Genomic DNA, 23,387 nt, shown 5'->3' on the forward strand with positions numbered 1-23,387 from the left:
GTAGTAGTCACGGGGGAGACTTGTGGCCTATTATTTCAGTTTTGGGAAGTTACAGTTCTTTGTTTAAATGTATATGTTTGGTAAATAATATTTGATGGTGCCAATACGCATACAGTATGTTTAGTCTTCTCTTAGACAAAGAACAGTAACAAAACATAAGTCGTATTGCCCTTGATAACCACCTTCAGAAATAAACTTTTATCAAGACTGGAGAAAGCCTGATGGTCTTGTCACCCTTCTGATGCTTTGACCCCGTTATATAGTTGCCACCCAGCATTTCTCCATCCCTAGATGATTCACCCGCACTGATGGGGAACTCCTAACTCATGAAGTAGACCCCTTCATCTGTCTCTCACACTATTAGGAAGCTCGTGATTCTACCAAAGCAGCAACTGTTTGTCTCCGGGCATCTACACGGGAGCCCGATTTTATTCCAAGACGCTATAAAGAACAACTTTTAATCCCTCTCCATGGTTCTTATTTTTCAAAACTGTCATGTATCTCTTCTTTACATTCTATCTCACCAAGCACTATTTTCTTTTATAGGCCTGATGTCTTGTTTTACTTCATATAGATACTCTTATTTAATCTTCAATATTCTTGATAATATATTTTTAAATCTGAGCTATTGTCAGCTTGTTCCTTTCTCTCTGAAACTGGCATCCGCAAGTAACTAGATCACAGTAGGTTGTAGTCTGACTAGTAGAGCTTTAGTGAGACCTTTCACGCCAAGCTGTGCTTCTGCTAATGCACTCTGGACTGTGTCCTTTATCTGCAGCTGACTCACCCTGTGGACGGCTGCTGAGTTCAAGGTCAAGAGAAAGAAAAAAACAAAACTAAAAAATCAAGATGTTCTCCTCAGTTTTCTGCTGAGTAATAGCTTCCCTTTCATGAGTTGTGCTATTAATTTAAGTTTTAGAAGTTAACCCCCATTTGATCAGATCTAGAGGTCTTCCTTTAAATTCAGCACCTCCTAGCTCCTCTTACTTTTTATACGCTTCCCAGGAATTTCTTTTCCTTTCCTTCAGCTGGTTTCCCAGTAGCATCCATGACAGCTGCAAGGGCTGCAGGACTTAGAATAGAGGAATTAATTCTTGTGAAATTCACTTTATTAGATTTGATAGACTTCATTTGTCAAGTGTGGAGTATATCTTTAAAACCAAGGAGAATTTGTGTAGCTTTCTTTTGCATATATATAGTCCAGAAGCCCGATTCAGGTGAGCTGCGTGGGACCCTGAATTGGCTCAAAGATAGTCAGGGGATGTGTTTGAAGAGTTAACCAAGGGAGCCCCTAAAGAGAAATGGGTGATTAAGACTGAGTGTGGAGGAAGAGCAGTTGAAAGTAGAATTAACTTTAAGAATAAAGAATACGTATTTGGATAAAGAAATGCTTTCTGTTTCTGTGATGGAAGTAAGTAAGACATGAAATTTAGATATACTTGTTAACTCTAAGGCTTTATATTCTGTTAAAATGGAGAGTTCAATATAGATCTGGTTTAAACTTTTTGGATATTTAAAACATTTTCTTTTCTTTTAGGCCTAAAACAGGGCTGGAATGTATAGGTAACTTCCTCATCACTTGGCCCACTTTTTCACTGATAGCTGCAGTTTCATGAGTTTGTGATAGTAGAAGTATTTATTGTATGAGGAGCAGTGTAACTTTCATCTTTGAACATTGTGTTTATTGTGTTTTGGGCAAAGCCATTCCCAAACCTTAGTGTTTCTGTCTGAATTATTAGTGTATGCACAGAAGGGCAGAGGAGCTTTTGAATAATGTAAGTAGCTTAATTGGGGAAATGAGTCAACAGGAAAGTGAGATTGACACATGGAACAGATGACAAAAAGATAGGGACTAGAATGTTACATGCAAAATGTGATAGAAAGGCCTGAAATCGACGAGAAACAGGCAGTGGAGAAAGTGAGACAGGCTATGCATTCTTCGTTCCAGTTCTCTCTCTAGCCTAACACTGGATTCTTTGAAGTTTTTAGCCTCTTTGGGCCTCTGTTTCTGTACCTGTCAAAAATATACCAGATAATCCCTGATACAGCGTTCACCTTCTACAGCCCTCTTTTTTTATGACACGGAGACAGAATAGAGACTGCAAATGCTATATAAAAGGATGCTGTTTACTGAACATATTTCTGAGGTTTTTGTTTAGTTTTGTTTTTTGTTTTTTTTTAGCTTTTTCAGATAATACCTTTTGAGACTTTCTTGTTACTGAAAAGGTGGGGTTTTTTTTCCAAGCAGGTTATATAGCAAGCAAATATTATGCAGGTGTGCAAAAATTACTTTACTTTTTAACCACTTGATTGTCAGAAAAGGGTGGGGGAAGCCATAAATCAGCCTTAAGGCTGCTGTTGTATAATAAAAAACTTGGTTGACAGTTGAAGAACACTCATTTTTCTCTGAAAATTTATTACTCTTTGACAAAGGAAAACTTGTTGAGCTGCATATTTTTTCCTTTCACAGATGTCTGATCAGTCTGTAATATTTTCATCTATATATTATCCTATTTTTTAAAAACACCAATGAATGTAAAAATAATTTTGAGTTAGAAAAAAATGTCTAGCTAAATGACTAAAGCTAATTCATTTTTAAATTTGAAAACTCTCTTGCCTTATATCGGTAATGCTCGCTAGATTCCTGTATTTGGGAACTAATTAGTGTTGCCAGGAAGTAAGACTGAAGTCAAGTATTGAATGGTTCAAAGTCATTGGTAGAAGGACTGATTATTTTTAAAATGCATAGAGAGAACTTTAACAATAATGGGCCGTTTTTATGCCTGGCATTTTATTCAGGGAGAGAGAGGAAGTGTGTATGCATTTTTGAAGGGGTGTGTTTAAAAGAGTATAAAGCATGAACCATCTCAACCTTGTCTGCAGCACTGGACTGGCATATACATCAGAGTGGGTTTGGAAAAATGACTCAGGTGTCAGCCTCTCCAGCCTTTGTCACCTGTGTCATCTGCCCAGCAGACTTTGGTGTTGCAGTTCCTCTCTTTGGACACAAGGTGGAGGCGCTCTCCTGAAACGTTGCCAGAGTGCCTGCCCTCTGCTTTCAGGAAATGAAGGGAACTGGCTTCAAGTATAGGGGGTGTGTTCCGCCTATAGTTTGTTTAACAAACAATGCTTTAGATTTAAGTGAAGTTTGGGTAGGGAGAGGGTGGGAGCCTCGGGAGAAGGGGCAGTTGGACAGGGGAGAGAGAACTGTAGTCACTAGATGGCACATACTAGGCATCAAGCATTCGATAGGCAATCACACATGATAGCTGACAGGTTCTGATCAAATGCAAGCACTTGATACGTATTTTACACAATACCAATGTATTCCTTAGCTCAGTAATTGTGCAATATTAATAGTGCTCTGTGTGTGTATGTGCGTGCGTGCACATGCGTGCACTCTTGTAAAAACTGGTATATATCAGCCAGTGTAGTAGTATGTTTTTCAGTTTGTCAGTCTTACTTAAAAAAAAGAAAAAAGGAGAGGAGAAGAGAGGGAGGGAGTCTGTGTATGTTACTGTTATAATTATGTTTTGTTTTGTTTGAAAAAGTAAGCATTAGCACGTATAGTAGATGACAAGTATACCTTTATACTCCCGGGAAAGTTGAACAGAAGCCTTAAGGAAATTGGATAGATAGAGAATAAACTAAGCAGAGATTGGAAAATTCCTGTGTGTTCTGCCTTTTTTTTAAGTAAATCAAGTTTTATTGGAACACAGCCACACCCATTGCTGCTTAGACTATTGGGCTGGTAAGATGAAGACATTACCATTTTGTCCTTTAAGAAAGTTTTCTGATGCCTGAACTACTAATCTTTGGACCACTATTCAAATAAAGTATTTGTTTATTGGTCTGGATTGAGTCATTCACCAAATATTTATTGAGCACCTGTTATGTGCCAGGCAATGTATTAGGTGACAGCCAAATACAAACATTTCCTACAAAAACGTGTGACATTTTTTATAACCACTATAACACTTTTGCAATATCATGAAGGTTACAAAGAGCTAATAGGAACTAAAAGAGCTAGGAAACACTCATAAGACAGATCTTATTTGTCTGCAGCAGTAGTAATACTGCACCTCTTGGGAAACACCATAGCAAATATCTGACACACAGATACTTCAACTCCTTTTCTCTCCTTCTCCTGATCCCCTTTTATGCTACTCAGGGTTTTTGTTTGTTTGTTTTCTTTCTTTCTTTTTTTTTTTTTTACAGAGACAGAGAGTCAGAGAGAGGGATAGACAGGGACAGACAGACAGGAACAGAGAGATGAGAAGCATCAATCATTAGTTTTTCGTTGCGACACCTTAGTTGTTCATTGATTGCTTTCCCATATGTGCCTTGACCGTGGGGCTACAGCAGACCGAGTGACTCCTAGCTTGAGCCAGCGACCTTGGGTCTAAGCTGGTAAGCTTTTGCTCAAACCAGATGAGCCCACGCTCAAGCTGGCGACCTCGGGGTCTCGAACCTGGGTCCTCCGCATCCCAGTCCGACACTATATCCACTGCGCCACTGCCTGGTCAGGCGCTACTCAAGGTTTTTCTTCAGTATTTATTGCCATATAGTCCACTTACTTACACTGTTTATCACTGTGCATCTCCCCTTGCTCCATTATAAGCTTCAGAAGGACAAAGATTTTAGTTTTGTTTCCTATAGTTTGTAAGTGCTGGGACATAAAATAAGTAGTTACTAGGAAAGAGACTTCCCTTACATATTCTTCTGATTAGCTGTATTAATACCTTTGGGAAGCCTCCACTTTCTCATGGCAACTATAATTTGCTGGTCAAATAATTTGCTGAGCTAAATTGTGTATCATTTAAATTTGTTTTGTTTTTTCACTGAGAATACTAGTATTTCCTATATGTTTACTTCCTCACTTTATCCCATTATATACTTTTCACATACTTTTTCTTGAGAGTGATAAATGTTTAGTAACAGAACAGTTCGGGTAGTTAAGTTATATTTATTCAAGAGAAAAATGCACACTAAGATAAAACTTATATTAACTGTTTTGATGGCTCTGAAGTAATGTGGTTATGTGCTTAATCACCATTAAAATCATAAGGAATAATTCCCTCTAAACTTCTCTTCGTTCAATTACACCCATGAGTAGGTTTTGGTGACAGTTGATTGCCCTGCTGACATCGTTTGCAGAATTAGTAAGGAGAACAGTAATATGCAGCCAAGTTTCCATGAGTCGATATTTCACATTCATGTTTGCGACCTAAGCCTGTATTCCTTCAGACAGTGAGAAAAGCCAAAAGTTCTCATGAGCAGCAAGAATTTTCTTCATGGAAAAACAAAGAAGTAAAAAAGTTTAGTCTAAACAAAAGTATAATGTGTATGTGGAATATTTTAGATAGGTCTACATACATAAATATGAATAAATGAATATTATGTGCTTTTATGCTTTTAATTGCAGGAATTTTTCTCAGGTATGATATTTGAAGTTAGAAATAAACTAATATACAATGTTGAATACATGAAGGGAATCAGAGAAATTCAGCAACACTGCTCTAAGGTGACAAGGATTATCACCCCTCGAAATTGACAGGCACACATCATCTTTGATTCTAACAACCCTGTAAAGTAGTGTTTCTATTTATTTTTTGGAGATGAGAAAATTGAATCAGAGAGCTTATTAAATATTTAGCTTGCTATGGTTCGAGAGTTAATAAGTCATTAAAGGCACTTTGGGAGATAGGACTTTATCCTACAGCATGTCAGTTTCTCATGTATTGTTGTGGTGTGCTAAAATGACTGCACTCTATACTTGGTTTTAGATGTTTACTTCTTATAATACATACACCATACAGTTCTCAACTTTACATTTTTTTAACGTAGTCTGCTTCTAAATGACCTGAGGAGAGTGTTACACAAAAGGAAGTGGTGCGTGAGGAACAAGACCCCCTTGTCTGTCATTTTAAAGTTAATGCCATTGTTTTCCATTTGAAGCTGACATCCATTCTATTATTTGACCTTTCTCATCCCTATATTCATTAGGCCCTATGTAGCCATATATAAACATGTACATAATTACCAACAGGAATTGTAAAGTTTGTTTAAAATATTTGGTCTTTGAAAAGTTGTTAAATAAAAGTATTGTGAGTAAAGTTATTACACAAAGGACATCTTTATTATGTAAAATGACTCTAATGGGATTGGGTTGTCATATGGAACTTTTTATCACTGTAATTTATTTTCTTCATATCACTAACTGGGATTAGTATGCCATATTATCCAAGAAACTGAGATAGCTTCATTCTGTAACCCATCACAGACATTTCACATCTAGTTTTTCTTTCTTTCTTTCTTTCTTTCTTTCTTTCTTTCTTTCTTTTTCTTTCTTTCTTTCTTTTTTTCTTTCTTTCTTTCTTTCAACACAGACTGAGAGAGTCAGAGAGAGGGACAGATAGGGACAGACAGGCAGGAAGGGAGAGAAATGAGAAGCATCAATTCTTTGTTGCGGCAGCTTAGTTGTTCACTGACTGCTTTCTCATATGTGCCTTGACTATGGGGCTATAGCAGACCCAGTAACCCCTTGCTCAAGCCATCAACCTTGGGCTCAAGCTGGTGAGCCTTGCTCAAACCTGATGAACCCACGCTCAAGCTGGCGACCTCCGGGTCTTGAACCTGGGTCCTCCTCATCCCAGTCCGATGCTCTGTCCACTGTGCCACCACCTGGTCAGGCTCACGTCTAGTTTTTCTAAATTCAGATGTTTACTTGTCCAAAAGTAAATACTTTGTCCCACTTAATGAGTTTTTCTTTTTTAGAGCATTGAGAAACGATTTGAAGAGTATACAGCCTATGAATCTTTGTATTCTGGTTAGTATAGAATTTGAGATTATCTGGTTAGCATAGACATCTACAATCTGGGGTAGCCCTCAGATTAAGCTTTTGATTTGATGAAAGACTTAGAAATCACAGGACAATGAAGCAGTTTTCATTCCTGATAAAGAAATATTCAAGTCTCTTGGTGGTGTCTAGAGCACTAGTCTTGAAAACCAGGAAATGTAAATTTTGGTATACAACTTAATTCTTTAACTTTCAGATGACAGCAATGGCTGTCTCCCATTGCTACCTCTTAGCACAAATTTAACTTTTCCCTTTTATTGCAGATCATAAAGCCAGGAAATAGTGAAAGGCAATTATAATGTAGTGAAGATGTTTTGTATGTCCTTATCTGTTATATAAATGTTAGTTCTTATTATAATTATAATAATTATTATAACAATAGGAAGATCTTATAAATGCTGTTCACTAATACCAAAGATTGCCTTAAATTAATATCTGTCAAATGAGTGACTGGTGAATGAATTTAGAGCTCTAGACTCCCAACATTATTGAGAACCTCTCCGAATGAAAGGTCCTTCTCCCTGGTTTTAGAAATGTTACATTAAAAAATAGCTTAATATTGATATTTAGTTACTTTTATAATTGTCAACAAGAATATAGAGTCATCCTTAAGAAAATAAAGAAATACCAAAAAAAAAATTTGATGAGCTATATTGTTAATTCTTATTGGAGTTTAAAATCCAGACAGGGTTACAGTCCTTTTGTGAGTCTTACATTAGGGTCTGCACTTCAGTGCTCTCCGTATCAGATAGTAATACTGCCCAAGATAATCCTTGATTCAAAAATGTGATGTTTTTATAGTCCCATTTGTTTATGTATCATATAAATCTTGTGAAAATTACTTCCAGCATTCAAATTCCAGTTTCCTTTCACTCAGAGAGAATAGTAATATGGAATTGTTTTTTCTGAATGGTTGGCTGTGAAAACACTAAATGTAGAGTATAGAACCTTGAACACAGAATAGTGAGTTAAATTTTTTTCTTTATCTAATTCCTAATCATTAACTTTTTTTCCAGTTTCCAGTGTTTTAAAATCTCTTACAATAGACTTCGTTTTTCCCTGTGTGCTTCTTGATATTTTCATTTCGCAGTATGAATTTGCCATTTACTTTGGAGGAAGTTGAAGTCTGCGTAGTACCTTTACAATCTTATTTCTGGGAATTAGAAGATAATTTGAATGCTAGATTTTTAAACAGCTTAGATGGGCCTGGCGTTAGGTGGCCAGTGGCTAGAGCGTCGACCTAGAACACTGAGGTCGCCCATTCGAAACCCTGGGCTTGCCTGGTCAAGGCACATATGACAAGGCAAGCAGTGAGCAACTCAAGTGTTCTTGCTTCCTACCTCCTCTCTCTCTAAAAATCAACAAATAACTCTTTCCAAGGCTTAGATGGATTCTGGAAGTCAGATCTGGTCTGTAACTCATCTACTGTAATTTATTTACTTAATTAGGGGCTGGCGGGGCATCATTCACATATTTATATTTCCTGTTTTACATATTTAGAAATATTTGATGATTGTTCTTGACCTTTTTTTCTGTGTTTTGAACTTCAAAGAATTACATTTCTCTATAAATATCAATACTTCTCTCTCTGCATGTGCATTGTTTTTGCATTCTTTTCATTGGTTTTAAGTAACTTACTATATAGAGAATGTGCATTTAAAAAGGGGGTCTTTCCCAAAGTTTGTCTTGGGATCTGTGTGTGAGGATAATTTAGGTGGGTGGAGAGGGCTGCTTGCTTTGACTATTTATCGTGTCCACAGACAGATCCGTGGAGACAGCTGCTGATAGGACAAGGGAACAACAAAAACAAATGCAGTGCGCTGGCCCAGAACTGAACTGCATTATCTCTGCTGTCAGCTAGAGTCTGCTCACTTACCCAGACAACCTCCCCGGGGATTAAAACTTCCCCCTGTATTAGTGATAGCTGGTAGGATGCTGCCACCTCATAGCCAGTGGAAAAAAATCTGGCTATAAACAGTTTTTAATAGCTTGCAAAATCCTCCCCAGTTCAGCGTGTGGGGAGAGTGGGTATGCTGATGAGTCAAGCAGGAGAGTCAGTGATCCTATTGCTCACCATCGGGCTGCATTTTTCATTTCCATACTCCTGACAACCCCTAATTTGGGGCCTGATGTGGAAGGTTTCTATTTTGTCATCTTGGTCATGTTGAGGAGAAAAAATGGGCATACATAGTGATCAGTACAATTTGAGCATTATTTTAGAACATTTCTATTTTTAAAAAAAGTTACAGGAACTTTTGACTCTGAATGAAAGTTTAAGATAGAATTATATTTTGAAAACAAAAAAAACAAGAAAAAACCTCAAAAGACTATAAATCAAACAAAAACTATCAGGACCAGCTTCTACATCAAGCAGTGAATGTCTGAGCTATACAGGAAGCTGATTATTGATTATTTTGCTGCAGATTTCTAATGATGGGATTTTTTTATAATCTTCTGTAGCAGGGTTCTCAGCCTGACAATTCTCCCCCCTCCACTCCTTCCCCTGGACATCTGGGGATGTCTGGAGACATCTTTGGTTGAGATGATACTGACATCCAGGAAGTAGAGGCCCAGGAAGCGGCTGCACATCCTCTGATGACGGGACCACTCCCACAATTAAGGGTTCTCCAGCCCCAAGTCAGTAGTGTTGAGGGTGAGATTTTTATCATGATGGGAGTTTTCCCAAAGGAATAGCCACACTGAAGTTTACAGTGTTTTATAGGGAGATTTTATTTTGTTGAGTTACTAATAAGAGAGAAGAGCAGCTTTAGACATGGATTTGGGGATTTATGAACACGGTAAAAAACATTCTTTGAAAAATGTTCATAGAGACAATATGGTGATATTATGACAGAGAAATGGAAAACCTACTTCATGATAGAAGGACATGAGGAATTTTGTCCTTTTTTAACCTTCACAGTCTATTTATTTAAATTTATTTTATGTCTAACATTATCTGGAAAGTCAGGTGTTTTTTTTAAACTTGTCAGATAGGTGTTAGCTAATTTGCATTTGGTAATTTGCGTTGACATTAAACTTTTCTCACAGTTAAAAAATTTTGTCCAACCTTTGACAGCTGCATTTTCTTGTTTATTTCACAGATGGTGCTATTGTACTTCCATTGTGTCATCGTTGCTCAATCACAGTCATTTGCAGTAGAAGGAGGTATATAGCAGCACACATGGATAAACACATACACACACAGAGTGACTTAGGGAAGGCAAGTTAGAGACTAATGAGGAATGTTTATATTGCCTTCCAGAGATTGAGGTTTTCAGACCCTGGCCTGGGATGCTGGGCACAGCCACACAACCATTGAGGCTCATGGCAGTAGTACATGGGGTGAGCTTCAGAGAGATTTAATAATACTCCATCCATTGTGCTAAAATGAAAACAGACATTGGGGATGAAGTGTAAGCGATCTTCTCAATCCCACTATATTAAAAAATATTGTAGTTGATTTATTTTTTAAACAATGATGTTATCAGCTGTTCTACCCATACCTCGTCAATTAATTGAATGCGTGCTGTGAAGAAGTTCATGCCTTCTGTAAAGCGAAAGAGGGTGAAAAATATGCAGTTCCAAGTCATGAATCATAGCAAGTCACTTCACCTCTGTTTTCCTGTTTAAGAACCAGTTGTGTCTTTGGTGAGGACAGAGATCTGCGTTCTGTCACCACCAGAAGTCTTCTGAGGGCTTTGGTTTTGCTTTGAGTTGAGGGACAAGCCAAAACTATGGAATTAGTGTAGAGAAAAATGCAAGTAAGAAATTGGCTCTCAGCTAGAAGTGAAAAAGCAAAGTTTGATTATCTCCTAGAGGTTGTATTGTGTAAAATAGTAAATTGTTTCACTGATAACAGAAAGCAGAGTAATAAATTTTATGTTATTCTACATTCTGTATATTCTTTAGTCTTTTATTTTTTAAGAATAAATAGGTGATATTTTGAATAGGTAACGTACATGTTACATGCTTCAAAGGTCAAAACTGTATGGAAAGATACACATGGTGATACTTTGCCCGCATCCTAACCCTGATTTTCTCACTCCACTTTTATTAGTCTCTTTGTTCTTTCAGTGTTTCTAGTACAAGCATATTATGTGTATGTATGAACTGTTTCCAATCCCCCCCCCCCCCCAAGTCTGCGGAAGGCAGCGAACTCTGCTAACTGTCCAGAGCTTTTCTTTTTTTCTTTTTTTTTTTCTTTTTTTGTATTTTTCTGAAGCTGGAAACGGGGAGAGACAGTCAGAGAGACTCCCGCATGCGCCCGACCTGGATCCACCCGCACGCCCACCAGGGGGCGACGGCTCTGCCCACCAGGGGACGATGCTCTGCCCCTCCGGGGCGTCGCTCTGCTGCGACCAGAGCCACTCCAGCTCCTGGGGCAGAGGCCAAGGAGCCATCCCCAGCGCCCGGGCCATCTTTGCTCCAATGGAGCCTCGCTGTTCATTTAACTCTGTATCTTGGTGATGGTTATATGTGGGTGTTTTCCCCATTCTTTGTGGGCTTCATGGGTGTAGAACTATTATACATACAGATCATCTGCCATCGACATATACTTAGGCTGGTGCCAGTCTTGTACTGTTACTAATAGAACCTCAGTGAGTAACATTGTTTGGGTATTACTTGGTACCTGTGCTATAAACAACCCACTGTTTGTTATAAAGTGGGTTGCCGTGTTAAAGGGTAAAAGCCTTTGTAATTTGGGTAGACGCTGCCTTATTTCTTTCTACAGTGTCTTCCATTTTGCCCTTTCATCAGTAATTTAAACTGGATCAGGATTTCTAGGTTGATACGAGTAGTTAGTAGTTCAGTTTAAAAGAATCATTAAAATAGTTCCCATAAAGCTTAATGATTTTACTTTAACATGAAATCTTTAAATTTGCAATAATTTGCTATTTATTTTAGGGTAAATGCTTTTCTTTCTCTCTTTTTCTTTTTCTCTCTTTCTTTCTTTCTTTCTTTCTTTCTTTCTTTCTTTCTTTCTTTCTTTCTTTCTTTCTTCCCTTTCTTTCTTTCTTTTTTGGCAAATGCTTTTCTTTGGGAATAGTCCACTGATTGGAGTTCCATGATATCTCCTATCTAAACCCATCATGGTGATGTAAATGTTTGTCTTTTCCAGCGTGAGAACTGGAAGCACCTTCAGTGTCCCCCCCCTTTATTTTACAGGTGTCTGCTTACACCCAATTAAGTTACTTTAGTTATTTACCTTTCTTGAATTTCCCGAAGCATTTGCCTTGGTTTTGTCAGAAACAGTATTGTACTTTTAATAGTCTTACTATATATGGATTCATAGAGTATTTACATCACTTTATTTTAAAAAATAATTGTTATGCTCAGATTTTCGATTCTGGGTTTTTTCATTGTGCTGTGTTCACTGATGTGTCGCTGTGCAGGGGTCTAGCCTTCCTAAGTGCTCAATGCATAGAGAAGGAGGAGAGCGGTAACAGGGGCAGGCAGCGGACTCCTGGTTTGCACCCGGAACACGGAACGAGGGAGGAGGAAGAGGGTCATTGCAGAGGGTGATCTTATCATCCAGGAGATTGAGTCTGCCATGGCTGACAGGGTCGTGTATACTACTCACAGAAATGAGAGGGTATTTTATAGCTTCATATTCATTTTGAAATATCCCCTAAATTTTGTGAGCAGTATATTAGAAATTAAGACTTGTGATACTTCCTCCGAGATTAAATTGGAAGAGCAGTGGCCTACAGAAAGCCTGTTTTAAGTTCTTACCTTGTGTACTTAGCATGGGTGACAGGCTGTTCTGGACATCTCTGTATTATACTCTTGCCCAGCCAGCCACTCGTTTTCTCTTTGAAAAAAAAGATGCCGTGGCCCTGGCCAGGTGGCGTGGCTGGTCAGAGCATCAGCCCAAAGCCCAGAGGTTGCCGGTTTGATTCCCGGTCACAACACATACAGGAACGGATCGATGTTTCTGTCTCTCTCTCTTTCCCTCCCTTCCTCTCTCACTAAAATCAATAAATATAAATTTCAAAAAAGAAAAGAAAGATACTGTGACTGGTTGAGTGTTTTCTGAATTTCATTTCCTCCGTACATCATCGTGAATATGCCGTACCCATATACCACCTTACCACTGTTTGTCACCTGAGTCTGGATAGTTTGTTCTGTAACCTTTGTCCATGTAGATGGTTTTGAGTCAAATTCCACAGGCCTTTTTGTGTGCCCTTGTAGTATCATAAACTATTTACTTCCAAGTTCTTAAAAGTGAGTGTATTCAAGATTGATTGTTTACAGAACTTTGTTGGGGGCAAAGTTGATTTTTATTTTAAACCCGCTTTGTTGCTCCGAGGGCGGCTGTCACCCTCACGCCTCACCCAGGGCCTGTGGGATCTCCCAGCTCCCGTTTTGGTGTTGTTTCTTGTTTTGTTGCCTCACTTATTCCACACATCACCCTCTATTTCCAACCTGCACATTTAAATGGACCTGTTTCAGTGTCTAGGCTAATATTTAGGTAATTAGCATCTAATGCAGTGTAAGAAAATGCCAGGAAGATTTCTGACATTGATAAACTGTTCTTTCTTTACATAGGACTCTTTCTTTGTGTTTCTGTTACTTTCCTTTAATGAACAGAGCATAAAGCTATTATTTTGGCCATGTTATCTTTTTTGGTTGCATGTCTGTTAGGCAGTGTATTTGGTTGGAAGTTGTGTTTTGAAATCACCTCTACTCTTCATTTAGGTGTGGCCTACAGCAGTATACATTGGAACCTGCATTACATTTCTTTTTTAAAATTGTCAGTCCTAGTGTTTTATCGTGAATATTTTACTTTCTGAAAATCAGTTGCTTTTTTTTTTTTTTTTCTTTTTTGGTAGTGAAGTCTTTCATCACAGGAACTTGTATTTGTCTTTCAAAAGGCAGCAGTTGCCTCAGAAAAGTTTGTTTTACCAAAAGATGTTTAAAATACCCAAAATATTAACTGTTGTATAAAATGTTTTAATGTATACAATAATTAGAGGATAATATTCAAAGAAGAAAATGATTAATTCTTTTTATAAAATTATGTATAATAACTTATGTAATCTTTTTCAGTTGAAAGGGAAAAAGCTCTTCATAGATCTCTGGCTCTTTAACTTCAGAGGGAAGTTAGTTTGGTCTGTTATATAGGCATACAACCAGTGTAGCACTTTTATTCATTCTACAAGTACTTACATTATGTCCCCGAGTTATAGACATCTATCTTATGTACAACTCAAACTTATGAATGGAGCCATGAGAGGGCTATTGGTAATCAACTGCAGTTGGACATCAGTAAAAATGATATCACAGAGTTACTTGACTCCCATGGCAAAGGACTAACCAATGAAGACCTTATGGAACTACAGCAGCAGATGACAGCATTTAGGGAAGAAAACAGGGACCTAGAAACTCCAGAACCAAAAACATTTTCTACAAAAGAGGTAACTGAGGTTTTTCATCTCATAGAAGCAGGAATGGCAAAGTTAGAGGAGCAAGATCCTGACACAGAGAGGGTCACCAAGTTTACTGTACAGTTACCGAAGGGCTGAGATGCTACAGGGTCATTGATGATGAGAAGAAGCAAAGCTCTGTACAAGCCTCTCTGGATGCCGACTTCATGAAACTGACTCCAGCCCTGGCTGGGTTACTTGGTTGGTTAGAGTGTCATCTGGAAGCACAGAGGTAGCTGGTTTGATTTTCAGTCAGGATACATATAGGAACAGATCGATTTCTCTGTTTCTCTCTGTCCCTCCTTCCCCTAAAGTCAATTTTTTAAAAAGTCTTAATTGAAAAAAAAATAAACTGACTCCAGCAGTAGAATCAAACAAACCGTACCTCTTTAGTATGAGTCCCTTCCTCTCCGACAAGTCCATCATCATCTGCATCATCCAAGATTATTGAAGGTTATATTTGAAAATGTTAAGTATTTATATGCACAGAAAGGTAAAAATAAATGCTATGTGTAGACAAACATCTACGTTGTATTTAATAGGTAATTGTACCCGTTCCCACTTACGTACAAATTCAACTTAAGAACAAACCTACAGAACCTCTATCTTGTTCATAACCCGGGTACTGTCTGTACTAGTTCTTGATGGTTTTAAATCTTTTCTGAAAAGGAAATGTCAATTAGTGTCAACATCTCATATCCATTTTATTGTAATATTCAGAATGTTCAGTCCTGAGGAAGAGTCAGACCTTGACTCAAAACAACTGGTGTACTCTCCAGTAAGCATGATATGTTCCTGTTGGACCTCTGCTCATCCCCATGTTTATTTCATCATTTTGTGAATGTGAGTTTTGAGAGGAAGCTTAACTTTTTGATACTCATTTTTTAAAGCTGGCAATAAAATGATACAAGATAGTGAACTTGGGCCGCAGCATTACAAATGATTTGCTCTATAAGCAAATGGATTAATTGAAATCTAACTTCAAGTACAACATTTCTTTTAACCAAAATTCCATTACCAAAAAATATAGCATAAAATTCAGAATTTATCATCATTTTGTTGGGTGATTATAAAACAAGCTACTGTTTTATCTTAGGATACACATGACTTTTCTGTGAGGTCTTCCCATGACCACGTTTCCTTACGGCATGTGGATATGATGTACTCTCGAGTTCCATGCGAATACCAGATGTTTTCACATAAACTCTGTTTGCAAAGAGTTTTATGTGTAGGAAGCAGTAACAACAGTGGGTCAGCTTTGAACTTTGTTATGAAATAGCACACAAGTTTTTCTAGACAGATACAGAAAAATGAGAAGTCTTGGCCACATGAAGCCATCCCCTGGGGACTGGACATCTCCACTAGAAACTGGACTCGTGGGTAGAAAAGTGATATCAAATATTTCCCAAGGTTTTTGTAAATAGTAACCTATCGTTTCTTTTTGAGAAATGGGCTTGGAAACTGATGTATGAAGGCAATTGCGACCTTCGCTGTGAACCTCCTCCTGTGTCCGTCTTTAAACTAGCTCTGTCGTGTTATTTCCGTGCTCCTCCTCCCTTCCTCTGAAATAGGCCTGTTCCCCTAAGGTGAGTTACTTCACTTAGTTTCTGTGTATCATCTCAATTTAAAAATCTTTTAGCTCTCTAGTTCCTTCTGACTGGACTCCTTTATTAAAAGTGAACTTGTGAAGGTCACCAGTGACTATTGAACAAAATCTAATGGCTTCTTAGAGTTTGTATTTGTCTTGGATTCACAGATTTGACTCTGCTGACTGCCTGTCTTCTTGAAAGTCTGAACCCTGTTAGCCCCAGTGACACCGCAGCTCTCTTCTGTGAACTCTCTGTGCTGCTTTTTTTTTTTTCTGAATGTCAATTGAATTTAACAACATATGACATCAGAACTGCACAAACATTTGAATCCAGTCAGGCACCCAATTTTTTTTTAACCCAAAATGTATCTCGATTTCATTCTTTTTTCCCATTCCCATTGCTTCCATCCTGGTTCAGTTCTGTGGTTTCCCCTCAGCTCAGTCGGTTTCTCTGCCTCCAGTCTCTTCTCCATTTCCTTTTCCTTCCTGTTCACAGCACTCTTTCTAAAGGAATGTCTTCATCGTCCTGCGAAGGAACTAACTGGCTTTTTAAGTTGTAAAACGTAGGGCCCCATTCTGTTTTGTTTTTGCTGAACATTTATTTATTTACTCTGCAATTAAGTCTTCTGGTGTCACATGTTCTGCACATGCTGTGTTGTTCCCATCAGGCCAGTGCTTATCTTGTCTCGTTCCTATTTGTCTAACACCATCCTCATTTCTTTTCTCAGCAGTCTCAGTCTTTACAATGTTTTCCATTAAGGTGTTTGTTTTTTTTATAGGAAGTTATAATTAATTAATTAACTTTTAGAGAGAGAGAGAGAGAGAGACAGACAGACAGACAGACAGGGACAGACCAGAGGGCTCCAGCCAAGCCAGTGACCTTGACAGGGCTTCAAGCTAGACCATGGGACCATGTTAATGATCCCATGCTCAACTCAGCGACCCTGTGCTCATGCTGGTGAGACCGCGCTCAAGCTGGCGACCTCAGGGTTTCGAACCTGGGTCCTCTGCATCCCAGGCCAATGCTTTATCCATTGTGCCACCACCTGGTCAGGCAAGTCGCCTTTTTTTTTTTTTTTTAACTAAGTTGTCCTTAAAAATATCTTTTTCTCTGCTTGCTTCTTCTCAGTACTACTTACTTTAATTCTTGATTTTCTCTAGTAGTTTATGCTTTTCCAGAATTTTTAATCTAATAATTTGTAAGTATTTTGAGGTCAGAGAGATAAAATATTTCTGATGTGTCAGGTAATAGATATTCCACAAATATTTGCCCACTGGAAATAAGACACAGGGTAAATATTAAATCTTACTAGTTTTCAGAAATTAGAACCAATTTCTGAGCAGAAGAAATGTTTTTTAAAATGCAACATTGCAATTTTATCAAATCAGTCTCTGTGTAGTTTAGAAATTTCACATCAGCAGGGGGCAGTCAAACCTAGGTGCATTCTGCTGTCTTACGGAAAATTAAAATTCGTCTCTGTAAGAGTTATTCTTGGGATACCAACTGTACTTTAAAATCTGTTTGTAAATAAATTTCAAAACTCGAGTAGGTAAATTTGTAGAATTATATTAATCATTTAATCCATGGAAGATAAGATTTTTTTAGTGAAAAAAAAAATTGAGAATTGTGTTTTAGAATATGAAGTGCTTTATTTGCTGTTTTTGATGGATGCCCACTTTACCTAGCAATTTGTTTTTCCTGCCTCAGAATCAGAATTTCAATTAAATTAACCTAATATTAGTCATTTTTATCATTCAACTTAAAAAATTTTTTTTCATTGATTTGAGAGAAACATCTACTCACAACTTGTTGTTTCATTTAATTGTTCCATTTTGTTGGCCACTCATTGATTGCTTCTCAGATGTGCCCTGACTGGGTCTCGAACCTGTGATACGCTGGGTTGACACTCTATCCATTGAGCTACCCAGCTGGGTAATTCAATAAAATACTAACTTTTATAAAATACTTTCATTTGTCCCTGTGACCTTGAGAAAAATGAGTGTTTTTTTTGTTTGTTTGTTTTCAGAGAGAGCGTCAGACAGGAAGGAAGAGAGATGAGAAACATCAATTCTTTGTTGCAGCACCTTAGTTGTTCATTGATAGATTTCTTATATGTGCCTTGACTGGGGGGCTATAGCAGACCGAGTGACCCCTTGCTTGAACCAGTGACCTTGGGTCCAAGCTGGTGAGCCTTGCTCAAACCAGATGAGCCTGCGCTCAAACTGATGAGCTCGGGGTCTCGAACCTGGGTCCTCCACATCCTGGTCCAATGCTCTATCCACTTCGCCACCACCTGGTCAGGCAAGAAAAATGAGTTTTTATTAGAGGCAGGCAGTAGTATAACACTAAAACGTAGCTTGAAAAATTCTCCCAAGTTTTATTGAGCTTTTCTTCCTGAACCTTTCCTATGGCCAGCTGCAAACAACTAGTCATAAGTGTTTTTGACATGCTCATTTTCACCTCCTCCTCTTGGAGGTTAATCTAGTACTTATTAAGGGAGAAACATAGTTTATATTAAACAATGCTTAACATATACTAATGGTATTACTGTATTTCCTGTTTTGTGTTCACAGTAAGAAGATTCTGAAAAACTGCCTTTGTATAAATACTTCACTGACATTCCAGACAAGTATAATCTTGTCTGCTGGTAGGCAGGAAAGAGTGATGTCCTGGAATGCTGTTAGAGAAGGAAATCTCTTTGTGTTCCACAAATGATACCCCTAAACCTTTTAAGAATATAATTTTAAAATGACCAACTCAGTATTTGCTTTTCCTTCCGTTTGTTAACTTTGCATGCATTTAGTTCACAAATATAACTAGTCAGAAAATAAAACATGTTGAGTCTGAGAAAGAAGCATCTTGCTGGTAGTATGCTGGAAATTGCTGGTAGAAACATCAGAGGGTAAACATAGAAACAGATTTAGTAAATAATTATTACTTTTGGTTCTTATACCTTAAAACTCTTTTTAATACTTGAATCAGGCTTTTGATAATTCTCTCCAGCCTCAAAAGATGCAGGGTTTCCAGAATTTCTTGTAAAGAAATAATGGTCCTGGCCAGTTGGCTCAGTTGGTAGAGTGTTGGCCTAGTGTATGGACATTCCCAGTTCGATTCCTGGTAAAGGCACACAGGAGAAATGCCCATCTGCTTCTCCGCCCTTCACCCTCTCTCTTCTCCCTCTCTCTCTCTTCCCCTCCTGTAGCCTTGGCTCGATTTGAACAAGTTGGTGCTGGGCACTGAGGACGGCTCCATGGCCTTGCCTCGGGTGCTAAGAAGTGTTCTGTTGCTGAGCAACAGAGCAATGCTCAAGATGGGCAGAGCATTGCCCCCTAGTGGGTTTGGTGGGTAGATCCTAGTTGGGGTGCATTCTGGAGTCAGCTTCTGCCTTTTGCCTCCCCTCCTCTCACTGAAAAAAAAAAAAGGATGAATGCATTAGAGATTTTAGACACAGATTATATTTTTTAAAAGTCAGAGTTTGAGTTTTATGTTACTTTTTTATTTAATGTGAGTCAGTTGTATAACTTTATACTTAAATATGATAGCTAAAAATTCAATTAAAATTATACTGAAGTTTCTTTTCAGTGACTGAAAGAAATAGTTATGGTTCAGCTCTTAAATAATTGCCAAAACAGACATCATAGACTAGACCTGTATCTAATTTCTAGGCCAGTGTTCCTTTCCTTCTTTCTCATTACTTCCATCAATAACATGAGAAATGATGTAATTACTTATACTGATTCTCTACTTCAGCCCGTACTCTAAATCCCAGTAAAACAGACTCACCTGTAAAAATTTCTAAGTACAAGGTTTTAAAATGCCTGTTTATCACATTTAAACTGTAGAAAAGTATCATATGCTTTTTATGATCAGATAATTCTTATTAATGTATATGTTATACATTTTACTATTTGCTTAAAAACATGTTGACATTATTTTTTGTATAAGTCTCTTCTCATAAATCTGTGATAAATAATGAAAAACTGAGGCTATTGCATCTTCAAGACAGAATCTTTTAAAGGGAGCAATTTAAGAAAAGTCACCAACAGCTATGATGGTTCCACAGTGTCAGAAATCAGATTACTTCTATCTTGCTACTGTACATGATTAAAAAAAACTCCGAAACAAACAAAATGTACTGTTTCATCAGTTGGGTTTTCTTTCAGGTGAACATGGATGAGGAGATGAGGAAAGAGCTCACTCCTTCACTTGAAGGACATACCTCATAAGTTGCATGTATCATTTATATCCATAGGATTGATCTTGGCTACATGATCTTGGTACATATTCCGCTAAAAGAGAAGCTGCAAAATAAATATATTTTCTGTTTTGATTGGCTGCCTATGCAGTTTGAATAGAGGGTTTTGGGTTTTTTTACTTAAAGAAAAAGAAGAAAGCTAGCAGTCGCACCTATAGGTGTTAGCTTTATTCACTGTCATTGTCCTCTCCTTCCTCTTTGAATCACTCTGTTTTACATGTGAGATCAAGTTTATCCAACACCATTTGTTGAAGAGATGACTATGTTTTTGTAAAAGTTTTACAGTTAAATCTGCAATTCATTTTTGATACAAATTTTGTATATAATGTGAGTTATAAGTGGAGGTCCATTTTTTGCATGTGTATACAAAATTATTCCAGCACCATTTATTGAAAAGACTGTCCTTTCTCCAGTGGATAACCTATACAACTGTCAGACTCAATTGATCATACTTGTATGTGTGTGGTGGGGTCAGGTCATTTTTCTCTATCCTTGCACCAAACCACATTTTCTTGAGCATAGCTTTATAGTAGGTCCTAAAATCAGGTATTATGTGCCTTTCAACTTTGTTATTCATTTTCAAGATTGGTTTTAGGCATTCTAGTTCTATGGCCTTAATACCTTGGTAAGACTCTGTTAGACTTTATTTAAGATCGTTTTTAATCTACAGAAAAATTTGGGAAGAATTATAACTTTAACAGCACTGAATCTCCAAAGTCATGAACATTGTCTATCCATTTGTTTAGATGTTCTTTTATTTCAGTATATTGTAGTTTGTAGCTCAAAGAAGTTGCACATATTTTTGTTAAGTTCATACTTAAGTAATTCTTCTTTGAGGTATTATATATGGTATTGTTTAATTTTGCTTTCCAGTTGTTTATTATTAGTATCTAGAAATACAGTACGATTAATTTTTGTATGTCGATCGGCTTTGCTATGCTCTACTGGGTCTTGGAGGTATTATAAATTTTTGGGGATCTATGTGCTCAGTCATGTTGTCTACGAATGAATAGTTTCATTCTTTCTAATTGGTATGTTTGTTTTCTTTTTCTTGACTTTTGCAGTGGCTAAGATTTTTAATGCCATGTTGAATAGAAATGATGAGAGTGGACATCCATATTTTGTTCCAAATCTTAATGAGGAAGCAATGTAGTATTTCATTATTAAATATTATGGTAGCTTAGGTGTTCCTGTAGGTGTTTTCTAACAGAGTGAGCAAGTTCCCTTCTGTTCCTAGTTTGATCCGAGTTTTTAATCATGAATGGGTTTTTAATTTTACAAATACTTTTCCTACATCTATCAATATGTTCATGGGAATTTTCTTATAGACTGTTACAGTCTTGCGTTATGTGGATTTTGTGGCTGGTTGACTCAGGATAGAGCATTGGCCTGTTGTGTGGATGTCCCAGGTTTGATTCCTGCCAGGACACAAAGGAGAAGTGACCTTCTGATTCACCACACTTCCCTCTCTCCTTCTTGCTCTCTCTTTCTCTGTCTCTCTCTTCTCCTCTGTAGCCGTGGCTCAGTTGGTTTGAGCACATCAGCCCTGGGCACTGAGGATAGCTCTGTGGAGCCTCTGCCTCAGGCACTAAAAATTGCTCGGTTGCCAATATGGCCCCAGATGGGCAGAGCAGCAGCCCCAGATGGTGGTTCCCAGGTGGATACAGTTAGGGTGCATGCAGGAGTTTGTCTCTCTGTCTCCCCAACTCTCACATGGAAAAGAAGAAAAAGGAAAAAATGAAATTAAGCCTTACATTCTCAAGAATAACATAATTTAGTCATGTTGCATTACACTGGGGAACAATTTTTATTTCATTTACTGTGCATGAGGTTTTAGAACTGTTTCTGTATATTTCTGTATCGCTGATTCCAAATCTGAAATCCGTTTTTTGGTGCATGCTCTAGTTTTTATGCAATTTTAATTTCTTTTTGTTACAGTTGATGGCATGCATTGGTTTTTAAATTGGAGTTAAAGGGCAACGACTCTTGGATTGAACATAACCATAAGGCAATTAATGTTTTACAAACATCACTTTTACATAATTGTAGTTGTTTTTAAATGTAAAAAATTATTATCTGATATAAACACCCTCTTATTTTGTTTTAAGATTGAATCATGGCTTCTTCTAGTAGGCGTAAATGTAAGAATAGTCCTGACACCTTCTGTTTTATATGTGTGTGTGTGTGTGTGTGTGTGTGTGTGTGTGTGTATGGCTGTTACACACTTCAACGTCAAAGGCACAATATTTCATCATTTGTGACACATGCATATATTGCCTATTTTCAAGTTCCCCTTGGCGATCAAGACAAGAATTGGGCTCCTCATATTGTGTGTCATAATTGTAAGGAAATACTTTCTGACTGGACAAAAGGAAAATGCAAAGGAATGTCTTTTGGTATTCCCATAGTTTGGCGTGAACCTAAGGACCACAGCAGTGACTGTTATTTCTATCTGATCCATACAAAGGGCATCGGCAAGAAAAAACAGCATATGATCGCATATCCTAATATTCCTTCAGCAATACGACCTATCCCACACTCTGAGACACTCCCGGTTCCTGTTTTCAATGGTTTTATTTCTTCTAAGAACGAAGAAAGTGAACATGGTGATCAAGTGTATTTTGATAAGATGCATGAGGAAATGATTGTAGAATCTGAAGGGTCGTCTTCTGATGCCAAGCAGTCATTAACCCTTCAGCAGTGTAGCCAACCTGAATTGAATTACTTAGTAAGAGATTTGGGCCTATTAAAGAAAGCAGTTGAGTTATTAGCCTCCAGGGTTGAAGAAAAGAATATACCTCATGGGTTAGCTAAAGTATCCCATTTCAGGAAGCGTGAACAAATTTTTGTGGACTTCTTTTCCGAAGACAAACACTTTGTTTACTGTCATGATATCAGTGGTCTTCTCAGCCAGCTAGGTGTTACTTACCACTTACAGTCCAACAGAATGGCGGCTATTTCTTGACAGCTCTAAATGGAGTCTGAAATGTGTTCTCCTACACAACGGTGATGTTTATGCAGCGGTTCCAATTGGTTATTCAACTCATCTGCGAGAAGATTAAAATGACATAAAAATTGTCCTCGACTTTATGAAGTATGAGGAGCATAACTGGATCATTTGTGTGGATCTTAAAATGGTAAATTTCCTGCTAGGACAACAGAGAGGTTTCACGAAGTATCCTTGCTTTCTGTGTTTGTGGGACAGCCGAGCTCGGGAGAAACACTGGGCACAGAAAGAGTGGCCGAAACGTGAAGCT

At 37.8% G+C, this 23,387-nt stretch overlaps 1 protein-coding gene across 2 annotated transcripts in view; it reads left to right on the top strand.

Moving 5' to 3' along the window:
* Positions 1-23,387, top strand: part of AFG2A (AFG2 AAA ATPase homolog A) — a 278,970-nt gene that overhangs the window by 111,211 nt on the left and 144,372 nt on the right. The window contains exon 15 of one of the 2 annotated variants that reach the window (XM_066384866.1): positions 9,961-10,584. The exons of the other annotated variant lie outside the window; for it this stretch is intronic. Coding sequence (XP_066240963.1) covers positions 9,961-10,032 — 72 coding nt within the window. The 3' untranslated portion in view covers positions 10,033-10,584. Of the gene's footprint in view, positions 1-9,960; positions 10,585-23,387 lie in introns of those variants that run through there. 2 annotated transcript variants of the gene reach the window in all.

Source organism: Saccopteryx leptura, chromosome 1 (genome assembly GCF_036850995.1).
Source record: "Saccopteryx leptura isolate mSacLep1 chromosome 1, mSacLep1_pri_phased_curated, whole genome shotgun sequence".
Lineage (NCBI taxonomy): Eukaryota > Metazoa > Chordata > Mammalia > Chiroptera > Emballonuridae > Saccopteryx > Saccopteryx leptura.